Genomic DNA, 14,208 nt, shown 5'->3' on the forward strand with positions numbered 1-14,208 from the left:
TCACAAACAAACTGAAAATTAAAAGCAGACAAACAAATACAGTATTTATCTCAACTCTGTGTTTCTAAGGTCAAAAAAGAGACCAAAATCCAAGAGAAAAAAGGATGACAGATGTCAACAGGCTGGCATGGGTCCAGCACTTGGGCTCTGGATCGGTGCAGCGCCAGGAACAGAGCAGGGTCTCCGGGGGATCTGTGCGCACAGTCAGAGCAGCACTGTCTGCCACAGCCAAGGAAGGGAAGCAACCCAACTCCCCGTCCGTGGAGGAAGGGACTGGAATCTTGCCACCCGGAGGAGCCTGGAGGACAGGATGCCGAGTGCAGGGATCCGGCCAGAAAGGGACAGGGACCGAGAGTTCCGCCCACATGAGGTCCGGAGAGGAGTCAGGTGCACAGAGACAGAAAGGAGGGGGTGGGTGCCGGGGGCCGGCTGTTGGATGGTGACCAAGTTTCAGTTTTGCAGGATGTAGAATTGAGCAGACAGATAGCAGGGGCGGTGGCCCGATGTGTAGATGTCCTTAGCGCCCCTGAAATGCACAGTCAACAATGGTCACTGTAGTAAATTTATGTGATGTACATTTTACAAAAAGTCTTGAAACACCGGAATTTTTATTTTATTTAATATTTTTGAAATATATTTACTTTTTAAGTAGGCTTCATGCTCAGTGTAGAGCCCAGCGTGGGCTTGAACTCACAACCCTGAGATCAAGACCTGAGCTGAGATGGAAAGGCAGATGCTGGGGCACCTGGGTGGCTCAGTGGGTTGAGCGTCCGACTTCAGCTCAGGTCATGATCTCACGGTCCGTGGGTTTGAGCCTCGCGTGGAGCTCTGTGCTCAGAGCCAGGAGCCTGCTTTGGATTCTGTGTCTCCCTCTCTTTCTGCCCCTCACCCACTCTCTCTCTCAAAAAAAAAAAGTCTAAAAAAAGTATTTTAAAGAGTCAGATGCTCAACTGACTGAGTCACCCAGGTGCCCCTAAAACACCAAAACTTTTACAAGAAAGGAGAGAAAAGCAGCATTAGAATGGTGATCAGCCCCCAGCACCATGCCCAGTGAGGGCCCCCCAGGCCCGTCCTTCCGGCCCAGATGGTGCTGGGGCCGGGTGCCTCGGGAAGTAACGTGTCCCTGTCCTGCTCTGTTGCAGCTGTCGCCCTCGCAGGTGCATGCTCCTGAGTGAAAGCCGCTGTTGCTGGCTCCCCGTAGTCACGACTGGCCAACCCCCTCCCGGAGCAGCCCGGCCCGGAGTGTGGGCCCAGCCGGCGGCCCTGCTGATGGGGTGATTGCTCTGACCAGCAGGTCGGTGCCCTCTGGGGATGGCGGTAAGGGAGACACGGTCTGAGCGAGGGGGACGCATGGTTACCGGTGGTGACGGATATGCAGGAAGTGCCAGCCCAAGGCTCGCCTCTGTGTCGTCCTTAAGTCTGGGGGGGGGGCAGGTCCCCACTTTGCCTCCCACCATCGGAGAGAAAGGCCTGCGGAGGCCACGGGTGCGGAGGCAGCAGCCTGCCCCAGGAGCCCCCTTCAAAAGAGCATGGCCTCCCTGCCCCGGGGGGGTGGGCCCCAGGGACCACGGAGTGCACCCCCAACCTGGTCCCCCCTGGCCTTATCACCACCGCTGCAGGGAGGGGAAGGCATTCGGACAGTCATCTTGGGTTCCCCCACAAGGTGGGTCCCTGCCCCTCGGTGGGGGTTGGACGCAGACCCTCCCTGGGTTCCCCATTCAGTACAGGGGCTCTCCCGGAGTCTGTCCATCCGGTCTGTTCAACATTCCGCTCCAGTAACACTCAACATTCCGATTCTGTAACGCTCTGATCACCCGAGGTCGGGGCTGGGCAGACCTGTAAGCATCATGATAACGCCCTTCCCCGGGGGTCCCGGGGTGGCGAGGGCAAGTGCGGGAGCTCCATCCTCGGTCACCTCTCCCCCATGCAGGGGCGGCACCGCCACAGACCTCGGTCGCCCAGGAGCTTAGGGGCCGGGTCCTTGAAAGGATGCACGTGTCCCTGGCCCCTCTCACCCTCAGGAGCGGCTGGGCGGCAAGTGGTCCCTCCAGGGGCGTGACCCCCACCGCAGGCCCGGCTTTAGCCCCACCTCCCCCGCGGCCCCGCCTCCCGCAGGCGCCACCCCGCAGGCTCCGCCTCCCGCAGGCCCCGCCTCCCCCACGGCCCCGCCTCCCCGCAGGGCTGGAAAATGGTACCCGTGGACCCCGAGCTGGAGGAGGAGCCCGCACCCGCAGCCCAGACATGGAGGAGCCCACGCCCGAGCCTGTCTACGTGGACGTGGACAAAGGGCTGACCCTGGCCTGCTTCGTCTTTCTCTGCCTGTTCCTCGTGGTCATGATCATTCGCTGCGCCAAGGTCATCATGGACCCGTACAGCGCCATCCCCACGTCTACCTGGGAGGAGCAGCACCTGGACGACTGAGGCCGAGCGGGGGACGGGGTCGCCGTGTCCCCTGGCCACCCGCCTGCGAGCCCGCGGAGCCGGAGCCGCGCCTGCTCCCCCTGGGGCCCCAGAGGGAGTGTGCGGGGTGCCCTGGGGGCTCGGGGTGGGCCGTCCTGCACATGACGACGGCACGGGCCCCAGAGGCCCGCAGAGGCCCGTCTGGCGCGGGGACTCGCTGTGGGATGACGAGGTGGCCCCTGTCTCCGGTTCCTGTGCGCCTGCTGGGACTGGATGCGGGGCAGACACGCGGCGACACACGACGGCGCCCTCGCTGTGGGGACGCCGTCTGCCCTGAACATGCGAAGCAGCCCACGCACTGGCCCGACGGCCCGGGGCAGGTGCCGGCTGACCCCGAGCCCGGGGGAGGGGGGGCGGGGCGGGCGCGGAGAGGCCGCCCTCTCACAGGCCCGGCGCTGCTTCCAGCGGTGTTTGTTTGTTTGTTTTTTTAACTAAAACACAGGGGGGTCTATTTTTCCTGTCATAAATGAAATGTGCATTTTGGAAGCTTGGGAAAATAGAAAAATAGAAGAAAAGGGGAAAATAACACTTATAATCCCACCTCCCCAAAGCCACCATTTTGATATATTTCTCCCAGGCCTTTTTTTTTACACGTTTTTCTAAAGAGTCCAGTTCTGCCTAGGCATGATGTTGTGCGGCCTCCTGCCAGAGTGCGGCCCTCGAGTCCCATCAGATGCCCCCGCGGCCGCCCCGAGTGCAGAGGCCCCAGCAGCGGCCCCGCCACGCTCCACACACACGTGTGATTGTGCTTGCTAGCTCTTCCGCCACCACCTACAGGTCCCGTCCCCAGTCACCCAGAGGCTGTGTGGCCTGGAGCGAGTCGGGCCACCCCCCTGGGCCTCGTCCCCTCGCGTCCTGACAGGGAGGGGAAGCCTGCAGTCCGTGCAGTGTGAGCCCCCCGTGCTGCGGGGTCAAGGGACAGGTTGGTCATGTGACTGTTCCCAGGGCCTTCCCCCCCCCCCCCCCCCCCCCCCCCCCCCCCCCCCCCCCCCCGCCATCTATGTCTGTGACCTTGTGGCAAGAACACAGAGCCCGAAACACTGGTCCCAAGTCCTGGCTCCTTTCTTTCCTCACTATGTGACCCCCAAACAACTCCGTTAGCCTCTCTGAGCCCCAGTTCCCTCCTCTGTAACACGAGGGCGTAACGTCTACCTCACAAGGTTGTTGTGAGGACAGAACGGAGGAGCACGGGCCGACACCGTGTCCTTCACGACTCCTCCAGGGTGTGAGCCGGGCCGTGGAGGCTCCGGGACCCCGTCCCTGCAGAGCCTGGAGCCCTCGACCTCCCGGGGCTGCTCCCCAAACCAGATCTCCCGGCTGGGACCCCTGGTCGGAGGGACACTCACAGCAGCCTCTCCCAGCACCTGACCTCAAGGGATGGGGTGTCTACTGATTTACACGATTGTCACTGTCATCTGTTTAAGCACATGTGGTATGAAGTCAGGCTAGACCGTCTGAAGCCCCTCCCCCCAAAGCATTTATGCCGTCCCTGCAAGGCGTGGTCAGCCACCCTGTCGGTACAGACCTGCACCTGTGAAGAAACCCAATACTCCCATCCCCTCACCTGCACCCCTGCTCTGGGCCCCACGGCAGCCCAGGCCACCTGGGAGACAGGTTTCCAAAGCACGGTCACCACCAGGTGACCCCTGAAAGTGGACAAGGCTGTGGCTGTTCAGGCACACTCCAAGGCCTGTCCAGCTGTCCGCCCCCCATGCACATGCACATGTACACGCACACGCTACGTGGGATGCACACAGGGACAGCTGGGAAAGGCAGTGGACCAAGATGCACTGGAGGCTCTGTCTGAGAGAAGGTTCTAGAACAGGGACCTTGTGCATTGCCTCAGGCCCAGCAGCAGCCTCCACCCTGCAGCCTACCTCAGGGACACTCAGCACTTCTGTGAGATGCCCAGCAGCACAGATTCACGATGTGACTGCGAGCCAGCCCCCCATCAGCTAATAAAAGAGCCCTGGTCACAAGGCAGACCTCGCTGGGGACACCTGACAGGCCTCGGGGTAAGGGCAGGGCCGGGCGCCCAGCCGCGGCAATGTGTCTGCAGAGGTGAGGGGCGCCTGGGGGTCCAGAACTCCGGGCCCACCCCCGACCGGTGGGGCCGGCGTCCCCAGGGGTGGCACCCAGGAATCTGGGGGCGAGGTCCGCCTCGTGCAAGCTGAGCACACCGGAGTCTGAGAAGTGTGGCCCCCGGGACCCCACGTCCTGCTTCAGTCTTTCCCACACTTAGATCTGCAGTATTTCCCACCCTCTCTCTGGACTTGTGTTTTGTTGTTGCTGTTTTTGGTTTTTTTGGTGGCGAGGGAATAATATTTCAGAAAAGATGAAAAATAAAAAAAATCGCCCCCCCCAAGTCTCCAGTGAAACAGTGATTTTCATTGTGTATCCACACGCCCCCTTCTAATCCTGGCCCAAGTGCAAGATATATTTTTTTATAAACGTCATCAGTTACACAGTCTAAGCTCCTGCTCTCTCCTACCGTCACCTCGCGGCATGTGTCTGCCTCCGCCTTCCCGGGCACGTCGGAGCGGCCATGAACGTGCCGTCCAGCGCGTGCCCCTCACGGCCCACGCTCCATTAGGAGGTACTTGTGCTAGTCCCATATTCTGCACGTGCCAGGAGACCACAGAAGGATGGAGACGGCGTGACACACTCGGAGAGCTCGCTCAGAACAGCGGGGACACCCCCCACCTAAGAAACCCACAGGCCGGGGACACGGGTCTAAGCGGGTGGCTAGTTAAGGTGAGCTCTGGGGTTGCAGATGGAGAGAGAGACTGTCTAGCAAAAGAAACGAGCTGTGGTCTTGAAGACCGGAAGCTGGCAGAGAGGAGACAGAGAGGCCTGTGACGTTGGCCACAGCTCCAGGCCAAAGGGACACTATGACCAGAGAGAAACTCCCCGCTGCACAGAACGGGGACGGGCTTTCCGGAGGAGCCTTCGCATGGCCGCCGGCCTGGGTTCTGCTGCAGCCCAGCCCGTCCCGCCGACCCCCCGTGAAGTCTGATCCACAGCCCCCTTCACGTCAGCGGTGTTGGGGACAGTGAAGACATCTGTGTGGGGGGGCAGTGCGGGGGGAATGCCGTCTAGAAGGGGGCAGGGCGGGCAGAAGCAGGAGCCTAGAAGGACAGTCGGCAGGAGACACGGCCCCGGAGGACGCACAGATGGGCCGCGAGCCTTACCAGCCTGGAGTGTCCGTTCCACCGTCTATTCGATCTTTTCCAACTATTCAGTTGAGTGTGTGGTGTTACTGAATTGAAAGACCCGGGTGGCCCTTGCCCATGACATTGACCCCGGACTCGAGGTTAACCCCACCCACGGAGATCCTGTCCTGCTTCCCAGCACCAGATGGAGGGGACCACCGAGCCCGGTGTGGTCTCAGGCCCCACGGCCTCACCACTGAGGACCAGCCCTGCGGCCCAGGATGGAGGACAGCCCGGGGCCCCCGGGGCCACGGCCCGGTCTGCGGACAGGTGCCCTTGCCCAGCTCCCCGGGCCCCCACCTGCACGTCCAGACACTCTGTCCCACCACGGGCTGTCTGCATCCAGGGGCAGACAGCCTCAGCTGTGCCCGCCCCCGACGGTCACCAGCTGGGCGCCCCCTCCCCCCTCAGGGTTTCCATCTGGGACCAGACTCAGTCGGCGTCCCGGCAGGAGAGGGCGCACCTGAAGTGTGTACGCTCCGAGGGCTCCACAAGAGAGTATGTAGAGCCCGGCAGGGTTGAGGGACACGACACGGGCTGGAGAAGCACCACGCGGGCCCCGGGGTACAGCCATGAGCAGCCTGGCCTGACGTGACAAGGGGAAGGACGGTTCTGAACCGTGGCGGGAGCCATGGCCACAGGGAGACGGTTAAAACTCGTGCCCAAACCGCAGCCCGGCAGCAAGAACGTGGGGGGAAGCACACACCTCGCTCTCTGAACCCGGCCCCGCAGCCAGTCTCTCCCCGGATCTAACACCAGCCGAAGCACCAGAGCCTAGTGGTCAGGGGTCCTGGGGCGGGGGGAGGGGGGGTGGTTCATACGGTAGCCTGCTGGAGCAGAGGAAATAGAACAAGCGAACCCACCCCTACTGGCGCTCAGTATCTGGTCATGAACTTCGCCTGGAAGGGGAAAGATCATATGCCCTCCATGGAGGGGAAACAAAGTCCACCGACCGCCATATTGGCTGGGTGGGGGAGGGGCAATGTCGACCTGGTCCCACTGCCCACCTGGACCTTACCCGCCTCCGGGGGAGTGACCGGAACAGTCCATGTAACACTCAGCCGCTCCAGCCCTCCCCTCTGGGGCTGCTGCCAGGCCCGGGTTGAGAAGCCTGGGGTCATTTTCCAGCACCTTCTCCACGTCCCCCCACCTCCTGCGTTCCCTGGGCTCTCGGGACTATTCCATCTGTGGGAAGTCCAGTCCTCGTCTATGGAGGACCCAAAGTCCTGGTGCCCTGGCTTCTTTGGGTCGCCAGCTTCAACAGCCCCACAGAGCATGCGGAAGGGCGCGAGGCCCCGCTTGGGGGACGCTCAGATGCGCCAGGGCCACCCCGCTGGAGCCGTGCTGTCAGGACGGAGACCGTCAGCCATGCTGAAGAGTCTGTTCAGAATCTGAGTTCACCCAACCTCAGACCTGCAGAAGTGGGGGGCATGGGACGGGGGTCCCCAGGGAACCAGTCCTGCTGGCCCCGCGGTGTGGAAGGGGCCCGCCTCCCCATGGCTAGTGGGGTGGGCGCAGCGAGCCCTTCTCTGCCCCAGAGTCCGGTCTAACCTGACAGACCCACAGCTGAGTACCCCTGGGGGAGGGGCAGAGAGAGAGGAACACACAGAATCCGGAGCAGATCCAGGTTCCGAGCTGTCAGCACAGAGCCCCCCACGGGGCTCGAACCCACAAACCGCGAGATCATGACCTGAGCCGAAGTCGGACGCTCAACCGACTGAGCCCCCAGGAGCCCCAGCCTCACGAATAATTTTCAAAGCCACCAAGTCCGAGGAGAGAAGGGTGAAAAGCAGATGTTCCATACAGGGGTTGTGAGGTCGAGTCGTGGGGGGATTCACTTCTGCCCCCTCCCTCAGCTCCCGGACCAGGACCTTGCGGGTCGGGGAAGACGGCACCCCCTGGCCTCCGGTTTACTGGCCGATGCTGCATTCCATCGGCGGCCTCCCTCACGGAGTCTTCCGAGGACGGTCAGAACTGCCATCGCGCCGGTACCTCCGTAATTCCAGGGGCAGCAGCCCACGCCGCCTCCACCGAGAAGCCCTCCGGGCCGGTGGGGTCTGGTGAGACGCGCCGGGGAGGGGGGAGGGGGAGGGGGGAGGGCAAGCCCCCACCGAGCACGGGCCTCTCCCAGCTCTGGGCAGGCTGGCCTGTCTCCCACGGTGCCCTCCGGGAAGGGTGCGTGTCAGGGGCCGAGTGCTGACCTCCGGGCGGGCAGGCTGCGTCCCCGGGAACGACGGGCACCAGATGAGCCTCGGCGAGGGAGTGCCCGCGTTGTCGGAGCTGCTCGCGGCCTCCACGTCCAAGCGGATGTCTTCACGGCCAAGGCCTTTTCAAAGGTGCCCGCCCACACGCAGGTCCCCAGGAAGGCCCTGCACCCCGCCTCCGGAATCCTGTAGGGGCTGGTGGCCCTGACTCTCCTACCGGGGACGGTGAGGGCTGCACGTGGTGCCTGCCGCCCCAGACACGGCCTGAGCCGTCGGGCCCCGGCACCACTGCCTGGCCCCGCCCAGCCCCCAAAACCCCGTCTCAGCGAAGTCTGGGGGCCTCACGCCAGGCCGGCATCTTCTTCGTCCCGTCCGGCCTGGAGGAAGGCTCTTCAAGGAGGCCTGGACCCTCCGAACACACCCCTGACGCCTGCCTGACGGGATGGCGCTCGGGGCCCTCGGGGAGGTTTGTGCAGGGGCGGTGGGGGCTGAGCCAGCTGCACAGACCCACCTGCACCCACACCCCCGTCTGCCGGGAGCCAAACTCCTTCCTCTGCGGCACGCCAGGGACACTCCTGGGGCCCCGTCCATGGAGGAGGGCTTAGTTGAGGGACTATTTGCAGAAGTGTAGACACTGAGAGCGCCAGCAAGTGACGGGAATTACCCAGGGTCGGGGACCGCGAGAAGCCACTGCCACCGATTGCCTGGGGAGGGAATGGTGGCACCGGAGTCCAGCAAGGGCACCGGCCACACCGCCTGCAGGAGCCGTGAGCCACGGGCAGAGGAACACGGGGGACACAGCCCCGCAATCCATGGCCCAGAGGGCGCGGGGAGGAGAACCAATACCCGGGCCCCTTTCACCTTCTGCATCCGCCTGCCTGTGCCTCCGCGGTCCCCGTCAGCCGGGAGCCAGAGGACAGGAGCCTGCGTGATGTCCCCACGGAGGTGGCCTGCCGGGACACGGCAGGGCAGGGAAGGCCCGAGAGACGGACGGCCCCTGGTGTTTCTGGCAGACAGACCTGGGGCGTGGCCCCGCTCCTGCACCAAAACCAGTTTTCTTTTTTTCTTTTTCTTTTTAGTGTTTATTTTGGAGAGAGACAGACACAGAGACAGAGTGTGAGCAGGGGAGGGGCAGGGAGAGGGAGACACAGACTTGGAGCAGGATCCAGGCTCTGAGCTGCCAGCACAGAGTCCGACCTGGGGTTTGAATCCACCAACAGTAAGATCATGACCTGAGCCGGAGTCAGACACTTAATCGACTGAGCCCCCAGGCACCCCCAGAACGAGTTTTCGGACTTTGAGTGTTTGGGGAAGAGGACGGACGGGACAGGTGTCCTTCGATGCCCCTGGGCCTCTGTGCCCGTGCCCCCCCCCCCCCCCCCCCCGCACCAGAGGCAGGGCAGCCTGGCCATGTGCTGGGAATTCATTCCCTCCTCCAAGAAAAGGGCGTCTTCTGGCCTGACACGCAGAGTGAGGGGTCCACAGAGCTGACGACCCTTCAGTCGGGGCGCAGGCAGAAGTGGCCGGGCAGCACCCTCGCCCACGGGCACCCCCGCGGCGCACCGGTCAGCCCGGGCTGCAGGGAGATGCGGGGCCTCGCCGTAAGCAGAATGGGGCTGCAGCAGTGACCCCAGGGCTGCAGCGGTGACCCTGAGGCTGGAGCGGTGACTCCGGGGCTGCAGCAGTGACCCCGGGGCTGGAGCGGTGACCCGGGGGCTGCAGCGGTGACCCCGAGGCTAGAGCGGTGACCCTGGGGCTGCAGCGGTGACCCCGGGCTAAGGGACCGGACGCGCCGGAGGTGGGGGCCCGGGCTCCACGGTCGGAGCCGCGACACCCTGCGCACACGACCCGTCCTCTCCGACCTGAGAGGCTGGCGCTGAGCCGGGAGCCGTGAGAACGGGGCCTGTGTGGGGACAACGCCCCCGCGCTCTGAGCAGCTCCGCGTGCCCGGCGAGGACGCGGGTAGGAGTGACGCGCAGCCCTGCCCCCAAGAAGCCCCCTCCCCCGCGTGCCACGGCCCGTCTCCCCTGGATGCTCCAAGTCCCGGAGCCGGTGTCAGCTCGGCCGCTCCCCTCCGTGCCCGAGACGGACACGTGTCTTCCGTTCTCAAAACACCAGAGACAACGTAGGGCCCACAGAGCAGGGTGAGCGGCCCTTCCCCGGGACTCGTGCTTCCCAGGGCCCAGCGATGACAGACAGACAGGCACACATTCCCGCAGGGGTCGCAGGGACACCTCTGTCCCCTGCGAGTCCGCCTGGCGTCACCCAACCTGCACCCTCAGTGCCCCTCCCGTGACAAACACCGGCGGGCTGCACGGAGGCGGAGGCGGGCGCTCCTTCAATACTCGCAGCCGGGACGCAACCGGTTCTCGCCCAAACCCGGGGCGTCTCCCAGCGGCACCAAATCTCCGCTTCCTCGCTCTTTTTCCCATTTGTGCTTCCGGAGACACAAGGCGGCCTGGTGTTCTCGCCGCCCTGCCGGGGCCCGGACCCGAGGGCTGCAAACAGCGCTCGTGGGAAGTGCGTAAGGGGATGTGGACGTGTTCTTTGACATGAAATGTTAACGTTCCTCGATGGTAATTTATATCGTGCCTTTAATTTTAGCGGGAAATCTGAATATTATCGAAGAAAACGGGGGAAATGCACATAAAATGAATTTAATTTTGCCATTTTTAACAGCAAGAGTTTTTGCGAAGAAATTTGCCTTTTGTATACTCTGAGTGTGGTTTGATTTACTTGTTAATCACAGAGATTTGTCAGTCGAGAAAGCCAAAATCGTGTGGAAAGCTTGGCTATGACAAAATAGTCCGTGATTCCAATGAAATTAAGGCGATAAGATTTAAAACGTTTTGGAGAAATATTTACGAAACAATTCATGAGCTCGTAGGTCGTTTACGGTCATGCCAGATCACCGGCACTGTCCAAGGGCCGCGATCACACCCTTCTGCTCGATGCAGGGAACGGACTGGTGGTCGCCGGAGGGCGGGGGCGGGGTGACACAGAGGGACCACAACAGCGCCGGCCATGGGCCCCGCGTGACGCAGGGAAGTGACGGATCACTGTGCTGTTTGCCTGAATCCAACCGGACACTGGATGTTAATTACACTTCAATTAAAGCAAAGAAAAATAAATCATCGTTTGCTATGTTGCCCATTGTCAACCACAGAGAAACCACAGACGGCTCTGCAAATATTTGGTCTTGTCACCAGCACGGCAGGGCGGGGCGGGGCGGGGCAGGAGGAGGGTTTTATCTAACAGGTGCACTTGCCCCTTGGAGCATCGGGGCAGAAGGGAGCCTCCAGGTCCCCTGGTTCGGGCGTGGATCTGAGGACAACCTCATCCTGTCCCCAGGGACCTCCCCAAATTCATTCACTCGTTCATCCAGTGTATTTGGAGAGCCTACTGTGTGCCGGGCGGGGGGGGGCTGTGCTAGGGACTAGAAACTTCCAGGGGCAGCCACTGACTCTGCCCTCGGGGGCTCCATCTTCACAGACAGCTGCTGTCTGTGTCTGGGGTCAAGTCCTTGGCAGACACGGACATGTTCCATCCCCACCCCCCTCAGGGAAGGACTCGCTGCCCCGGGGTGGGTGGGGGTAGCCCCTGGCACAGTCTGATCCGTCCACGAGGCCATGAAAAACAAACAGACCTGCCAGGGAGCACACACGGTGCGTCTCCCGTGGACCAGGGGCTCCTGGGAGTCTTCCCTTCTCACCCTCAGGCCGGGGGCACTGCCCGGGGAGCAGAGAGGGGCATATTCAGGAAACAGAGTCACACTTTGGAAGGCAATCCTGCCACACTGATTTTTCCTGAGGTCGTCAGAAAATAGATGCCTCCAGGGACCCCTGGGGGGCTCAGTCGGTTGAGCGTCGGACTCTCGATTTTGACTCAGGTCATGATCTCACAGGTCGTGGGGTCGAGCCCCGCGCCAGACTCTGTGCTGACAGCGTGGAGCCTGCTGGGGATTCTCTCTCACGTTCTCTCTCTCTGCCCCTCCCCCATTTGTTCTCTCTCTCTCTCAAAATAAGTGAATAAACTTTAAAAAATCTTTTTAAAATGCCTCCAAATTAAAGAAAGAACAAAAATGAAAGCATAACCACTTTTGAGATCAATCTGTGTGAGGAGTTGATGCAGGTGTTTCCCCACAGCACCCGGGGTCCCGTCCCGCGGCCTCGAAGAACGCGGAGAGGCCCCCAAGAGGCAGCGGCAGGAGGGAGTGACAGCAGGAGCTCGGACAGATGGCAGGGAAGCCCTGTCACGAGGGGACACTGGGAGGGACCGCCGGTGGCAGCGGGCGAGGGTCCCCGCTCACAGGTCCTGGTCCTCCTTACTGGCCGAGGACTCTGGGGGCCAGGGGTTCCTTCCTGGGTGGCGAGTCTCCGTCGTGAGGGGTGGTCTGAGGGTCTTCTCGGGCCTTCTGTCCCATCCCTGAGGGCACCCGGGGGTCGGTGGGGTCTGTTCACTGTGGTCAGCCACGCCCCGCGTCGGTCCCTCTCTGCCTGTTTGTCCCGTCTTCTCCGACCACAGGATCTTTAAGACGGAGTCGTCACCAACACGAAAACGCTAACGCCCCCTTGTCCTCAGACCCACGGTCTCGGTCGGCCCAGCCCGGACTGCGCAGCAGGTGAGCCGATGTTGGGGGGGCGGGGCCAAGGGGCTCGTGCTCCCTCGCCCCGGGGAGGTGAGCCACAGGGACACGGGCTCCGGCCGGGCCCAGGGCGGTGGGGAGTCCCCGTGTCCAGCCTGCACCCCAGCGTAACCTCCGGGGCCCCTTCTCCCGGAAACACCCCCGGCCTCGCCCTCCTGCCCAGGGCAAGTCTGACGTGGATTCTGCTGGGGACACCTCCTCCTCGCAGCCTGGCGGCCGCCGGGGACCCAAAAATACCCAGTGCAGCTTGTCCCGGGGCGCTGTCCCCAGATCTTCAAGCGCCACCACGGGGGCAAGAAGCCTCTGGCTCATGACACGCGCGGTGAAGATCAGGCCACGAATGCCGTTTCTGGTCTCCTGTCATCGCACACAGATATGTTTCCACAGGCCCACGGGTTCCCTTGTCCCCTGGGGCGCCCAGGGTCCTTCCGGAACCGGAAGCGCACCGGATCCGGAAGCGCACCGGAGAGCACAGAGGCCTGCCTGGGACCCAGCACCCCGGCTGCATGGACCCCGGTGGACCCCGGCACCTCGGCTCCGAAGCCCGAGCCGGCAGATTCCCCCGCAGCACCTGCCGCCCCCACCCCGGCAGGCACAAGTGCACGGCGAGGAGACCCACGTGTGACTTCGACGGCTGATGCCAGCATTCTCTGGAGCCAGGGGGCCAAGTGGAGCGATAGGATTTAAATGACCTCTGTCCCCAGCCGGAGGCCTCAGGGAGCCCCCCTGACCTCTGTCCCCAGCGGCCTCGGGGAGCCCCGCCGACCTCTGTCCCCAGCGGCCTCGGGGAGCCCCGCCGACCTCTATCCCCAGCCAGAGGCCTCGGGGAGCCCCGCCGACCTCTGTCCCCAGCCGGAGGCCTCGGGGAGCCCCCCTGACCTCTGTCCCCAGCGGCCTCGGGGAGCCCCGCCGACCTCTGTCCCCAGCCAGAGGCCTCGGGGAGCCCCCCTGACCTCTGTCCCCAGCCGGAGGCCTCGGGGAGCCCCCCTGACCTCTGTACCCAGCGGCCTCGGGGAGCCCCGCCGACCTCTGTCCCCAGCCGGAGGCCTCGGGGAGCCCCCCTGACCTCTGTCCCCAGCGGTCTCGGGGAGCCCCCTGCATGCGCAGCAGGCATGCAGCTGTGTTGACGTGAGGCCTTCCAGGAAGAGGCGGTGGCTCGTGTGGACCGGCGCCAGGAGGGGGTCCTGGGGACACAGGCAGGGTCTGGCCTCCCAATCTCCGGGCACGAGCAGCGGGACCCAGCTCATCTGGGAGGAGGGTCCGGGCGGCCCGCTGCCACCTCACCACACAGGATCTCCGGAGGCCGGCAAGGACTGGGAGCAGCACTCCGCACAGGAGCCGGTCAGCTCAGGGCCGAAGTTCCCGGCCTGCGGGCTCCTGGCTGACCCCCCCCCGCCCCCCCCGCCAGGCACCCCAGGTTCTCGCCAATGGAGGGGTGCAGCATGGCCCGGACGGCTGTGTAAGTGACAAGGCTCAGGCAGAGGAGACCGATGCCCCGCCCCCCGGCCCAGCCTCCACCTCCATATCTTGTTTCTCTGCGGGCCTGGACTGCAGGCCTGCTGGCTGGAGCTCCTGCAGCCTTTGGCGCTATGAGGTGGCCATAAGGATGAAAACCATGCGTGGTGATGAACGGCGGGCTCTCCGTGTCGCTGCAGCATTCCCACCCAAACCCCACGTCTCCCGGCCT

General features: G+C 63.3%; 2 protein-coding genes across 3 annotated transcripts; one reads left to right on the top strand and one right to left on the bottom strand.

The window, feature by feature from the left end:
• The first annotated feature begins 1,147 nt into the window (after window positions 1-1,147).
• Window positions 1,148-2,759, top strand: CTXND1 (cortexin domain containing 1). Its single transcript, XM_029952038.1, has 2 exons — window positions 1,148-1,294; window positions 2,180-2,759. Exon 2 carries the CDS (start codon window positions 2,242-2,244, stop codon window positions 2,419-2,421), a length of 180 nt encoding a protein of 59 aa, XP_029807898.1. The 5' UTR covers window positions 1,148-1,294; window positions 2,180-2,241; the 3' UTR covers window positions 2,422-2,759.
• Window positions 2,760-11,922: 9,163 nt separating this feature from the next.
• LOC115301744 (fibril-forming collagen alpha chain-like) lies at window positions 11,923-13,898 on the bottom strand. Of its 2 annotated transcripts, XM_029951724.1 has the most exons (3): window positions 13,141-13,898; window positions 12,759-12,878; window positions 11,923-12,403 (listed from the first exon to the last, which is right to left on the bottom strand). In XM_029951724.1, exons 1-3 carry the CDS (start codon window positions 13,633-13,635, stop codon window positions 12,182-12,184), a joined length of 837 nt encoding a protein of 278 aa, XP_029807584.1. In that variant the 5' UTR covers window positions 13,636-13,898; the 3' UTR covers window positions 11,923-12,181. The 2 variants fall into 2 exon arrangements, with proteins under 2 accessions (XP_029807584.1, XP_029807583.1); XM_029951723.1 differs by having other exon boundaries at window positions 11,923-12,878.
• Window positions 13,899-14,208: the final 310 nt, after the last annotated feature.

The sequence above is a fragment of the Suricata suricatta genome, chromosome 9 (genome assembly GCF_006229205.1).
Source record: "Suricata suricatta isolate VVHF042 chromosome 9, meerkat_22Aug2017_6uvM2_HiC, whole genome shotgun sequence".
NCBI lineage: Eukaryota > Metazoa > Chordata > Mammalia > Carnivora > Herpestidae > Suricata > Suricata suricatta.